General features: G+C 35.4%; 1 protein-coding gene and 1 non-coding gene across 2 annotated transcripts; one reads left to right on the forward strand and one right to left on the reverse strand.

The window, feature by feature from the left end:
• The first annotated feature begins 822 nt into the window (after window positions 1-822).
• Window positions 823-2,575, forward strand: LOC110868670 (pectate lyase). The gene is made up of 3 exons (XM_022117902.2): window positions 823-1,713; window positions 1,797-1,935; window positions 2,206-2,575. The coding sequence occupies exons 1-3, from the start codon at window positions 863-865 to the stop codon at window positions 2,425-2,427; spliced, it is 1,212 nt and encodes a 403-aa protein (XP_021973594.1). The 5' UTR covers window positions 823-862; the 3' UTR covers window positions 2,428-2,575.
• An 11,000-nt stretch (window positions 2,576-13,575) lies between these two features.
• TRNAT-UGU lies at window positions 13,576-13,647 on the reverse strand. Its single transcript has one exon. It is a non-coding gene; the product is annotated as a tRNA-Thr (tRNA).
• Window positions 13,648-14,944: the final 1,297 nt, after the last annotated feature.

The raw sequence follows: 14,944 nt of genomic DNA on the forward strand, positions 1-14,944 counted from the left end.
CATTACAACATTGACACATAGACCAAATCCACATATAGTCATATCATATATAGTCATATATAGATATTGTTTTTTAGTTCATCTGAACGTAAGCACGTCTTATTGTTTTTTAGTTCAATGAACGTTCAATTATTGGACACCATTAACCATATATATCATATATGACCAATTTATTGGTTAATCCAATGACTTTAACTATAGCGGTTGGTTAATCTCAGATATTGTTAGGGGACTCGAGGTGATCCGTTATACCACCCCCAATCACTCGTTCTCATCAACCATACATCACCGCCACTCCTACTCATCACTCGTTGATTTGATAACGTGTCAAGTTTATCACGCGTGAAGAATTGATTTGAATTCAGTTTTGTTTTGTTTTTTAATGATTTTGATAGTGTGTGGTGAGTGATGGGTATTTCCACTAAAAACCATCACTATTGACGGAATAAAGCTCGATGATATGGCGAAAATTGATTGGATATTGTGAGTGATGAGTGAGTGGTTAGTAATGACCACCCCTATCCCTTATTGGTTTAACCTGGTTTTGTGATGGTCCAGTTATCAATAAATTTCAGTTAACAGTTTTTGGACTTTGAGTACCTTTTTCATACTTTATATACCTATAAAAATATAATAAAATATTTTCAAGGTTGACCTAAAACTGTTGAAAAGCTCAAACCCTAACCGTTTAAACCAACCCAATGAGAACTCCAAGAAAATTTAACCCTACTTTTCCTCGTGGGTCTCCAATCCTTAAACTAATTACGCCATTTATCACGGCCACATGGCACATGATCACTATATAACACCGTCTGCAACATGACCGTATCTCTCACTCCAACCTTCTTCTATCACTTCTAAAATGGCCACCATTTTTCTACCAATGATCCTCTTGGCATCTTCACTAGCCATTGCTTCTTCTTCATCATCATCAAACCAAACCCCAGATGCAATAGTCAATGAAGTCCACCAGAGCATCAATGCCTCTAGGAGAAGCTTGGGTTACCTCTCTTGCGGCACGGGTAACCCGATCGACGACTGCTGGCGGTGTGACTCTAACTGGGCCACCAACCGCCAGCGGCTCGCTGACTGCGCCATTGGGTTCGGAAAGAACGCAATGGGCGGGCGAAACGGCAAGATATATGTAGTCACGGATCCCGGGAACGATAACCCGGTGAACCCTGTTCCCGGGACCCTTCGACATGCGGTTATTCAAGATGAACCGTTATGGATCATTTTTAAACGTGACATGGTTATTCAGTTACGTCAAGAACTTGTTATGAACTCTTTTAAAACTATAGATGGAAGGGGTGTGAATGTGCATATTGGTAATGGGCCATGCATTACCATACATTATGCTACTAATATTATCATACATGGTATTCACATACATGATTGTAAGCAGGCTGGAAATGGTAATATTAGGAACTCACCACATCATAGTGGATGGTGGACACAATCTGATGGTGATGGGATATCCATTTTTGCAAGTCAACATATATGGATTGACCATTGTTCTTTGTCTAATTGTCATGATGGGCTCATTGATGCCATACATGGATCCACAGCCATTACTATTTCTAACAATTACATGACTCATCATGATAAGGTCATGCTTTTGGGTCATAGTGATAGTTATACACAAGATAAAAACATGCAAGTTACTATTGCATTTAACCATTTTGGTGAAGGTCTTGTTCAAAGAATGCCAAGGTACAACCACACACAATTTTACATTACATTTAAGTACAATCACTTGATGCATGGTTTTGACTTTTGAATGTGAAATTTTGTAGATGTAGACATGGATATTTCCATGTGGTGAATAATGACTATACACATTGGGAAATGTATGCTATTGGAGGTAGTGCAAACCCTACTGTCTATAGCCAAGGCAATAGATTTTTGGCACCCAATACAAGATTTGACAAGGAGGTATATGCATACATACACATACATATTAATATGCATACAATACCACCTAGGCTCATGGTCTAGTGGCATTGATAATTACGTACCCTCTACAAATGTAATTTGGGTTTAAATTCATGAAGGTGCAAATTGATTAGATAGTATTCAAAAGTAAAAAAAAAAAAATGTTGTAAAATATATGTACATACAACAAAGAGTAACAAGAAAGTGAGACTATTGTATATAAATGTTTGTACGTTTGTTACATTTATCGATGGTTTAATGAATGCACAGGTGACAAAACACGAGAGCGCACCCGAAAGTGAATGGAAGAACTGGAATTGGAGATCAGAAGGGGATTTGATGTTAAATGGTGCGTATTTTAGGGAATCGGGTAGAGGTGCTGCTTCATCTTATGCAAGAGCGTCGAGTTTAAGTGGCAGACCATCTACACTCGTGGCGTCAATGACTCGGGCAGCCGGGGCACTCAATTGCAGAAAAGGATCACGATGTTAATTATTGACCAAAAATATATATAGTGTTATTGCAATTTGTAATTTGAGTTATTTTGTTGTTCTATGTTTTTGTGACTTATTTTTACTAAAATGTCAACCTTTGTGCTTTGGTTGGATATGAATCAAGATGAGTCTTTCATATGGACCGACAAAATAAGTGCAAAAGAGTTGACCAAATGAATATCTATCTATTATTTCTCTAATTGCCGCCAATCCATGCATCATTTTAGGCCAATATCCCCTTGTTTTGTGTACAAGAATACATTTTTCAAACTTTATGCTTTTTCAAAGATGGAAGTAGGAAAACCATAGACATTATTAGATTAAATATTTACTTTATTTAAACAAAACTAAAATTTGTTTAATAAACTTATTATAACTTCTTTTTTTAATCATAATTTGTAGTTATTGCTAAATCACATTTCGTTTGTAGTTATTTCCAGTACCGTAATAGCAATGATCGCCAATGTAGGCTAGCCCACTTGGTAAAGCCACATGCCTCTTAAAGGGAATATCCCAAGCTCAAATCTGGGTAAGAGAGTTATTTAATTAATTGGTGTAATATAGGGTAGGAGCAAGCTTTGACATTCAGAAACAAGAAGCAAGCGTTTCGACACATTCATAGCTCTGCCGCAGTAGAGTCGCCACTATGGTCATTGATCTATTATCGCCGTTCGTACTAACAAAGTTCTCTTAATATTTTAGTTTATTATATTTTCTTTTTAAGATGGTTCGCTCTTGTTATTTCAGTGACTTCATTGTTTTTTTATTTTGTTCTAGATTGAGTGTTTGATCTTCCCCACTTTGAATCCACATTATATATGCAATATATTAGTTATGTTTATACAAAGCTCAGACTTATTGAGATTATCATTATGATAGTTAGAAGTCATGATTTGTACATTAGAATTCTTTTAAAATTATTCTCAGTTATTTTATAGTAATCGGTGTTACTTGTTTATGACTTAATGATCGTAAATCTGTCGTTGAGTGTACTTAACAAACAATACGGTTTACATATATATAATACTTTAATTCACATGTAAATATTATAACTATAAGATTTTAAAGGTCTAGAGTTTTTAATATTTTAATATTTGTTTCTTCACAACTTTGGGGGTTTTTTATCTAAAAAATAATAGAATGTGGTGATGAAGATTGTTTTTTTTTTCACAACTTTGGGGTCTTTTTATCCAAAACATAATAGAATGTGGTGATGAGAAGATAAGCTGCTGGGCCGTCAATCATGGGTGTGGCCCATAAGACCACGAGATTTCAACACCCATAATTAAGGTGAATGCAAGTACACTCCATGGCCATGCTCTGCTTTTGTTCTTGACTTCTAGAAGTACTAATTGCTTTATATCCTACACCCTCAGCTCCTCCGTCCTATGTATTTTAAAGCATTCACATCTCATCCCCATTTTCCATCTTTAAGGCAACAGGTGACTAAATGCTTGGTTGATTGGTTAAAAAAATAATAAATAATAAAATTCATTTAAATCTCATGACTGGGTTGTGGGTGCAACTTTGATTTGTGATTTTCTTAAATATTTTGAAGATGTCATATGTTGGCTAGTTAATGGTTAGTTTTTTAATTATGTTTTTCATTTTTTATAACAATTAATCCTACCTAAAACATGATTTTTTTTAATAAATTTTTAATATTTAATTATTAAAAAAATCTGAAAAGACAGTGTGTAACTTTTTTTTGAACATATCTATATAAATTTTACAAAAAACAGAGTTCCTTCAAATAAATATATTTTTTAATTAAATTTTTTATAAAAAAACGCATTATCTTTGTTTTTCCACATGTACTGATCTTACTGGTTTGTTAGATTTTTTCGATAATTTTATAAAAAATGCATTATCTTTGTATTTTATGTACCTGTAATTTTACATTTCATGTGATCGTTGTAATTTGTTTGTCATATTTATTAACTATGTTTGATGAATGTATGTGTTTTTTTATTAAAAGATTTCTTATATTGTTGTTATTTATTTTGCTTTTAAAATAAATCAGTTTCAAATGAAAATATTAATTGTAATTATTTCTAACACATTTATGGATAAATAATAAGCATAAAAATGTATATTTAATAAAAATGTTTTAAAGGTTGAGTGGTGAATCTGAGTAGAAGGTTGAGTTAGCCGTGGGGTATGGTGGGGCGGGGGTTGGGTATTAGTTGACACGTGGCTTGGGTGGCAGACATGGCTAAACCCACATTCAACACGGTATGGTGGGGCGGGGGTTTGGGGCGTGGGTTTGGTGGGCTTCGCTGGGCTGACCCGCTGGGCTATTTGAATATTATTTAAAACAACAAATTTAATTTTTTTAATATTTTTAAATAAAGAAAATTACAAAAAAATTCCTAACTTTTATATTTGTTTTTTATCTCTTCTCTCATCGCCAAGACTAGTTGTAACTCGTCACCCTGTAGGTGATCAATGGGTTGGGATAGAGATTTCAAATCATCCCGTTTTTGTTTCTATGCATCTCTAGCGGCATCTCTAGCTTCTTTGCTCCTTCGTATTTCGGCCCTTTGTTGTTGGAATACGTTGAATGTATCCAACTTGCATGAAATGTCATCCAACTGGTCGCTGTATATTCCCCTACGCGAGCCCGAACTCCCAGCTGAAGGCGTTGCCGTACCAGCTCTTGATTTTTGAGCACGCCTTCTTGCGGAATTTCTTCCATACTCAGGCCGGTTTGGGCTTGGCGAATCATCCAAAAGGTCCTCAAACTCTTGATCTCGTGCATCAGATTGTGCTTGGGACGAGGCCCTTGACCTTTTTGGAAGACGAGTTACTTTCGCTACCAATGGGGATATTCGCCCACTTTGGATGGAACTTACAAATCTCCCAACAATGCATGAAACGGAAGTCGGTCCCCACATTTGATTTGAATGTGACCACTGCATTTGTCACAATGTCGGCTTCGGTTTCACCACTTTTTGGGTTTTGCATTTTAATAAAAACAAAATTTAATATATTACAAAGTTATATAAAAAAATAACCATTAATAAAAACAAAATTTAAGAATACCTAAAGTTGGATGTTGAGATTGTTGACACCATGCCCTCGCCAATGCAACTTCTTCAAACGACCCATTTTTGTTGTTTTCGTTTGACGGTTTCAACTGCTTTATCCGCCTCGATTTTTTTCTTATGACTTCTCTTTTTGATGGGTTTGGAAGCGGAAGGACCATCGTTGGGTGGTTGAGTTTCGGGGACGGTTTCGGTTAGTGAAAGGTCGATGGAGGTTGGTGAAAGGTCGATGGGCGATTGTGTAAACGGGGTAGGTATCGAATCGTCGGTGTGTTGGAAGTTAGTAAACACACGATTCCCGAGATACGATGCATAACTCGTTTCAACGGGCATAGAAGAGTGTATGAAAAATGGACGAGGCATTGGACGAGTGGGTGGTGGGCTAGGATTATTTTCTTGGAATGCATACGGGTTGTTCGAGTCAAAAGGACGGTTGTAAGGATGCATTTTTTCGTTTTGTAGAAGGAGAATTGAAGATGTATAGAAGATGTGGTTGAATGTGATAAAAAATGGAAGAAAAATGTGAGTTTTATAGTGAAAAATTAATTCTTTTTTTTTAATATAGTCGTTGGCCAACGGCTATTTTGTTTTGGCCATACACAACCCGCCATGTCACCTCGCTTCCCCCGCCCCACGCCCGGCTTGAAACCCAAGCCCCAAGGGCCACGCCCCAACCCAAGCCCACCCGGGGTGGTGTCTTGGGCGTTTTCCCCCAACCCAAGCCCCATACCCCATGGCCTTAGCTTGGGTTGTGTAGGTTGAAAAGAGATAAATTAGTTTTTTATTAAAAGGTTAGGTTGGAGAAGGTTGTAGATGGACATAGCCTAACCATATAATAATATTAAAACCATGCGTAGTGGAAGACACCCCACCCTTGGGCGTTTTGCGCTATGTGGCGGTTTAGTCAGCAAAGGGGCTTTATGAGGCGTTTTTCTAAAATGGGTGTAGCGGGGATGTGAGCATTATGTTAAAAGGAAGAATGCCTGTGATTGAGCAAGAAAACAAGAATGCATGTGATTGGCCAGAGAATTGGAAGTTGGACGTGGATTAAAGAACGCTGGAGACCAAATTTGCCTCAATAACACCCAGGGGGGGTCATAGGGGCGTCCTTTTGTGAAAAGACCCCCAAAATTTATACCACTACGGGTGGTCTAAGAGTAAATTACAAGTTTTGCCCTTTATGTTTGTATCAAATTGCAGGCGGTGTCATTTGCCTTTAAATTTGACGAGTTTTGTCCTTAACGTTTCAAAATCTAGCACGTTATGTCTTTTAGTCCTAGCTCAGTCAAATTTTTTTTTTTGGTTAAATATGACCATGTGCCTTGCACATAAGGGTATTTTTGTCATTTTACTTCTCTAGTGGCTATTAAGTAAATAACTTGTATCAAGGGACTAAATGTGTAAAAAGATTAAAGAATAAGATATAAATAAAAAACCTAATTAACTTCACTTTCTTTTCTCTCTCTCACTCTCTCAAACGCCTCTCCACCGTCTCTCTCTCAAAAAAACTAGTGTTGTAAAAGTCGGATTCCAAGGCCGAGTACTCGGCGACTACTCGGTACTCGGAACCTTACCTTGGAGAGTTCCTACAAGTCGACCTTTATAAGTCGGAGGCGGTCAAACTGGCCTACTCGGCGACTACTCGGAATACTCGGCCAACTACTCGGAATACTCGATCGACTGCTCGGCCTACTCGGCGACTACTCGAGAATCGAGATTATGCTAATTTTGACATGAGTTATGCTAACTTTGACATGAATAATGATAGTTTTGAGATGAATTACGCTTATTTTGACACATATAAAATATCCAATAATTAATTTCTTTATATTTAACATGTCCAAGTACTCATCGAGTACTCCCTAAGTACCCCGAGTACTCCCAACTCATCACTCGGCGGACTAGGGAGCGCCTAGCGACTTCTGCAACACTGCTAAAAACCCTGCAACAAGTATGAAGACCCAGACCCAGGCTCATTACCAAATATGCGTGGATCTGCTTGCTGACTTTGACTAAGAGATGAATTGAAGAACAATGTCGTGTTATTGTGAGCCCTAAATCCCGAATTAGCATAGTGAGCTGAAAACGACGAGCCACCGTAGCCGCCATAATTGTTACCAGGCAAGCTCTTGATCTTCCATTGATTCCGATCAAACCTCCATAGATTTTCGATCAATCCTTTTTCATTTCTTCTTCTCAATTCATCATTATCTCGGTGAATTTTTCTTCAAAATTTGTTGATTCTTTTTGTCATTCTCAATCAAATCTTCAAATTCTTTATGATTTTCTGCTTATCAATGGCATCTCATTCAATTACCAGTGATGCAACATCCGTTCATCAACAATCTTTTCCGAATATCAAAAATTATGCTCTGATCAAACTTGATGATGATAATTTTCTGAATTAGAAGCATCAAATGCTTTCAATATTAAAGACCAGAATATAGAAGATTTATTTTATCAACAAGTCTTTGAAAAACAATCTCTGTATAGTATTGAATTTCATATGCCGAAACAAAACTCTCGATCAATTTCTGACTATTGTTCTCGAGCAAAAGAATAATATGATGCACTATTTACTGAGTCTTCATATTTGTTGCAGGGTTTTTAGAGAGAGAGAGAGAGAGTGAAGAGGCGTTTGAGAGAGTGAGAGAGAGCAGAGAGAGTGAAGTTAATTAGATTTTGTATTTATATCTTATTCTTTAATCGTTTTACTCATTTAGTACCTTGATATAAGTTAATTACGCAATAGTCCCTGGAGAGGTGAAATGACAAGAATACCCTTATGTGCAAGGCACATGACCATATTTAACAAAAAAATATGACTGAGTTAGGGCTAAAGGACATAACGTGCAGGATTTTGAAATATTAAGGACAAAACTCGTCAAATTTAAAGCAAAGGACACCGTCTGCAATTTGGTACAAACATAAAGGACAAAACTTGTAATTTACTCTAATATTAATAAAATCATGTTTTCCTAAAATTTTTATACCTTTTAAAAACCTTTTACATCATATTCCCCGTGTTTACCTCTATTTAATTAAATAATTCTTTTTTATTTTTTTCATTACTTTTTCTGTTTCTTCCACTCATATCCATCTACCCATAAAAAATAATATGGGGAATGAATAGTGAGAAACAAATTTTGAGGATTTGTAATTTGTTTTCCCGTATTCAGACGAGGAATGGGATGAAGAGGTGTCTTCTATGTTTTTTTTGTTTGTGATTTTTCCTCAAATTCTATGAATGAGGCTGGGAAAGATGTGAATACTCTTAGGGTATGTTTGGTATGAAGTAATGAATGAACAAAAGAATAGAATGGACTAAGAAATAGAATGGACAATGGAATGAAATAAATCATTTCATTACATTGTATTGTTTGGTTACCCATATATAAATAAATGAATTATTACTTTATACAGTTTTATAGACAAAAAAACGAGTAATGAAATACAATTAATAAAAATGACAAAATATAATTGTTACAATAATAATAATAGTAATAATAATAATAATAATAATAATAATAATAATAATAATAATAATAATAATAATAATAATAATAATAATAAGGGTGTAGTTACTCTACAAAGTGTGTTTTGTCTAAAAAGTGTAAGAAGTGAGGGCAAAATTGTAATATTTGTTTTAATTAAATTGATTGATTTATTAAATTAAGGGTATATAAGTAAATTTCATGCAACTCATATGCAACTTCCCCCATCTTTTTAAAACATCAATAAATTTTTTATACATAATTTGTTTTTTTAAAAAATTATACCATAATAATAAGCGTTTTTTTATCTTTAATATGAGTACCATATTGCTACATATCTAAAAAATTTTTATTCAAGTAATTTAACACTAGTGTGTTCTATACAGTGGCTGTGTGTTTTATATTGTGTATTTCACTGGTGTGTTTTATATTGTGCATTTCAGACACTATTGTGTTTTATGAGTGAGGGGTGTGTTTAATTGTAAAAATTGGTATAACACAATGTGAAGAAATCAGAAACTGATAAAACATAATGTCAAGAAATAATGAATGTGTTTTATGTTTCGAAATATACGAGAGGTGTGTTTAATTGTGAAAATTGATATAACACAGTGTGAAGTAACCGTAAACTGATAAAACACAATGTTAAGAAACAATGAATTTGTTTATGTTTCGAACTTCGGATGATTTAGTCGTTGATACTAATGATGTAACTGCCAATTTCGAATAGTTAATAGACATAAGTTTCCATAAAAATAGTCTTTTATTTTTATGATATAAAATCTTTCATAAATTGTTGTAATTATTCAATTACCTTAATGCCCTTTAGTAAAATAAAACTAGATGTCACATGTCACAAGGAGATTGCTTCCTACACTTTGTAGGAAAAGTAAGCTTTGTAGCCAACTCCTACTCATAATAATAATAATAATGATAATGATAATGATAATAATAATAATAATAATAATAATAATAATAATAATAATAATAATAATAATTATTATTATTATTATTATTATTATTATTATTATTATTATTATTATTATTATTATTATTATTATTGTAGATGTCTTTCCATTCCTTGAAGGAATGAAAAAAACCCCTTACTAAGGAATGAAAATTCTTATATTTAGAAAGAATCACATTCTTATAGAATGATCCATTTCATTACCATGTGATAACTGGAATTTTTTTTCATTCAATTAAAATGATCCATTCTATTTCACCTTCAATTCCCCCATACCAAACACTACCTTAGTGAACAAATAAGAGAAGTTTATATAACACAATAAAAAAAATAAAATCTAAATGGTTATTTTATTTAAGCTCCGATGATTATTAATGAGAACTAATCTCAACAAGCAGGATGGGCCGGATAACGGTTGAAGTTGGGTATAGATTAAAAGGAGTTATGACTATGTTCATTAATGAGAACTAAGCTCAACAAGCAGTTATTAAGGCCACTCGGTATGGTCCCCGTCCTCCCTCCGGCGCCGCCACATCACCACCGTCCTCCCACGCCGCCCCCCTCCGTCCCCCTCCGTCCCGTCCTCCCCGTCGGAGTTGTGTTGGTTGCGACGGACCAAACAGGTGGGCCATCCCCCCGCGACGCCAGTCCTCCCACGCCGCCCCCTCCGTCTTCCCTCCGTCGCCGGCCTTCCCTCCGTCACCATACCCACCAGCCTAATGAGAACTAAGCTCAACAAGCAGGATGGGCCAGATAACGGTTGAAATTAGGTTTAGATTAAAACGAGTTATGACTAAATTTGTTTGGGTCAAAACAAACCATTTTGAATTGACTTCGGGTTAAATTGTGACACTAGGGGGGATGGTGGCGAGTAGTGTCGGACCCAGGATTTTTTTCCAATGGGTTTTGTTTTTTTCGGTATTCAAAATTTTCATAACAAAACATTAAACATTTTTTTCAATAGATTACACATGTGTTTGACCATTGCTAGTGATTGAGTGCAAAATGAGGAGTGGAATGAGGACTTGATATATCATTACATTATTGGTTAAAAAATTGTTTAAATACTCGTCAAGGGGTGACCACTCCCTCCACTCAAGATTAGAAGAGAGAGGTTGGTTCTAATCTTCCTATGTCAAATATCATGGTAACAACACACGTATTTTATAGTGAGAGTTTATGCGTCCGTTAAATAAAATGTGGTTTTAGACACATTTTTAATGGTGTGTACATACCATTATACTCACGTAATATATTCATGAATAAAGTAAAACATGTGCAAATTGGGCACACTTTCGCCAGTGGTTTAATTGAATACACTGTTGTAACTGATTTAGACGCTCCGTTATAATTAACAATGCCTCAACAGCTAACAAACGCCGTTTTTGAGTTTTTGTATGACATTACGAAAATTTGAAGAGAATATACAAAATATTGTACTTTCCCCCCTAATTTCAGCACTAATAACAGGCATGGGAAGTTTGAATACGTCTGTTGCGTCGTTTAATGAAAATGTAATTGTATTTTCATATCCTGGGGGCCAAATGGCATTACAAAATTAGGTTCAATTTAACCCGTATATCTGAATTATATCATTTTCATTATTCAACCTGTAATACACGGATCTATAACCTAGTATTATTATACATGAATAGAAAGAATTAAACAATTACCAAAGCTTTACCAAGTTTGCCTTTCCTTGTACATTAAATACGTGTTGGCGCTAATTTAGTTATAATCTATTTTTTACGTACTCTATCTTAAGTTTTTACCATAATCAATCTAAAAAATGAAGAATCCTGCAACTGCAACAACAGCGGACACGATAGAAGCCTTCAAGGTATGGGCAGAGTCTTCCATGTATTCGGATTCTAGATCCTCAGCCTCAGGTCCTTCAGCATCAGGATCGGGTGCTTCAGCGTCTTCTTCTTCTGTTGCATCAGCACCAGAATCGGGTGGTGCTGGTGGGCTAGCGTTTGATTCTTGGGCAGATGGGCTAGGTGATGAACCGTCAGCGCTCGAGGGTGCAGATGGAGATGGAGAAGTAGGCGAGGGACCCTTGGATGGAGACGGGGCATTAGGGCGTGTAGATGGCGATGGTGTTGATCCCTTTCCTGGACCGGTTGGCGGTGATGCTTTGGGGGCGTTTGTCGGTGGATCGGCTGCGCCAACTATGGTGATGAAAATGACAAGGAGAAGAAGAACCAATGGTTGTGCCATTATGCTGCACAAATGTAAAGATTGTTTGAAAGAGGGAAGTTATATATGAATATTTAAAAATTGCATGAGCGTCTCCAGGTTTTAATGTAATGTGGAGGAAAATGATATACAAAGTGAATGAAGGGATATAAGAGAAGTGGGTGTGAGGTGTAGATATAAATTAGGGAGAGAATTATGGGATTTATTCTAGCGATTCAAAATAAATTCTAAAAATAGAAAATAACACAACTTTGATTCCAACAATTGCAAGTTGATAATAAGACAACCCATTGACTTTCCAAATTGGTCAATTACCATTGATAAAATGTACTTCCATAGTATTACCACGAAATTCTTATTCTTGAGCGGAGTTGATCGCTAAATATAATATAATGGACGTTATGTATTACCGTTAGAGCAATATGTAGATTTGTTTTTCTTTCAGTTCTCTACTTATAATTAGGTATGTGCTCTCTACTTATTAGTAGGTATGTACTGAAACTTCTTATATATATATTTTATCATTTTAGGTTTATTTTCATTTAAATAGAAAATAGCTAAAAAGAAAATCATGAAATGGGCAGAAAACCATTGAAAGTGAAATACTAATGCATATCATTTCTTATATATTTTAGGAAATCATATGGTATGCTTCTATGCGGTAACTATCCTAGAAGAATTTGCAGAATGTAGTTAAAAAAAGTGTTCGCCGGCTAACCCAACCCCTTTGCCACGGCAATATTGACCCCATACTAATGCGCACATATACAGCCTAACAGTCGCAACTCACAAGTTGCAACATTACACAAAACATCGATCCTAGGTCCAGATTCAAACACTTGCGAAATCAGAAGCCAAGTTAACCGTTTTCGAATTTTCAATTCTGATTCAACTCACAATGTAACACTTCCAAAGATACCAATTACTCAGAGTCCACCTATTGGCGGACCTAGCATATAAATAGGGGCAACCTCCGCTACGGCTTGGCGCTCCGGCGGTAGTGTAAAATTAGTGTAAATTTTGGAAAAAATTGACGTTTTTATGAGATCGTTACAGCTTTTTTATAAAACGTTACGGCTTGGCGGATTTTCTAGATCCGCCACCTAATTAACACCTTCATACCAAATAAACCTATTCGATTAAAACCCGATGTCCTTATGTTTTCCTATGCAGACGCTTTAGCAGTTTCTTCAACTTATGTTTGTTCCTCTCTATCCACCCAAATTATTTTATCTTCTTCCCTCACCCGAAGCAATCTCTTTTTCTGCTAACAGCATCCAATTTGAGAAACTGGATACAGTAAAAGCTCAAATGAGAAGCTACTGTTGAAAACAGAGGATTAGGGTTTGTTGAAGGGGATTGGAGTGGGTCGGGTAACAGAGGGTTGGGTGTTGTTTCCTAACAAACTTGAAAAAAATGTTTTGGAAAATGTATAAAAATGCCCCCATGCAGGATCGAACTACAGACCTCCAGTTTACAAGACTGGCGCTCTACCACTGAGCTATAGGGACGTTGTTGTCTTGACCAGTCGTTTATATTTTTCATAAGAATTTGAGGTTTTATATTATATTATATTTATTTGAATATAATAAAATCATAAATTGGATGCTACTGATAACTTTTTTGAACATCCGTTTTCTGAGCATATTCAAACACTACACCAAATTTTCCATGGAAGGTTTTTATTATAAAAAGTGGTTGTGAGTGGAGAAGAGATAAATTATTACTGTTTATCTGTATATTTGATGAGACACTGTTTACCCTTTATAATTTTTTAATATATTTTGAAAATGGTTATAACTGCAGGAAAGGAAAAAAAGTAATGATAAATGTATAAGAAAGTATTATTTAACTGGACAAAGAAAGAAAATGTATTTGTTTTTAGTGGAATTATAGGGTATTGTATATTTGGTGGAAGGGATGTGAATGCTCTACTACTACAGTGTGTGGTATAAAGCCCATAGGGGCTTTATCACGTCACCTCACCCCCACGTCACATAGGGGGCTTTAAAGCCCCTTCCTTTAACTTGCATACAATGGTTTAAAGCCCACATCATCATTACCTAATTATTATTTTTATTTAAATTTAAATATTGTTTAATTTTGATATATTAATTTTTAACTCATAATTTAAACAATAAAAATAAAATGCCATATTTTAAATAAAAAAATACAATGTCATAATTTAAATAAAAAAAATGCAAAGTCACTAAAAAAATCACTCGTCGTCTTCGTTTAAACTGTTCATCATCGTACAACGGATCTTCACAAAAATAATCTTGCATTAAACGTTCATGAGCACCTAACCGATCTCGTTCAAGAGCCGGTTGTCTGTTACGCGATGTAGAGGATTGGGCTTCTTCTTGCAAATAATTAATCGTCTCTTGCGTAACTGCGATAAACATATTGTCAATAACACTTAAAAATGATTGGATAGAATTTATGTGGTTTTTTGTGAGTGGTATGTGTTTTAGTTTGTGATTGGTGTGTGTTTTAGTTTGTGATAGGTTCGTATATATATTTGAATTAATTTTTTTAAATGAACGTTGCATAACGGTTATATTGACCACTCACTTCGAAAATGCCAATTTTCTTCTGTTAGCACAATGGCGAGGGCATGATAGCGCCCCCCATTTAATTGTCTCGGTTTGGTCCATAGCCCCTCGGGGCGCTAAAATAGGTGATGTGGCGGTGTGGCGTTAAGCCACACCCCCTTTTTTAAAATTCCACTTTGAGGACATGCACCATTTTTATGAGAATAAATATCGTACCAGTAGACCAGTAGATTATACGTGAGTGTATGCGCAT

The sequence above is a fragment of the Helianthus annuus genome, chromosome 7 (assembly GCF_002127325.2).
Source record: "Helianthus annuus cultivar XRQ/B chromosome 7, HanXRQr2.0-SUNRISE, whole genome shotgun sequence".
Lineage (NCBI taxonomy): Eukaryota > Viridiplantae > Streptophyta > Magnoliopsida > Asterales > Asteraceae > Helianthus > Helianthus annuus.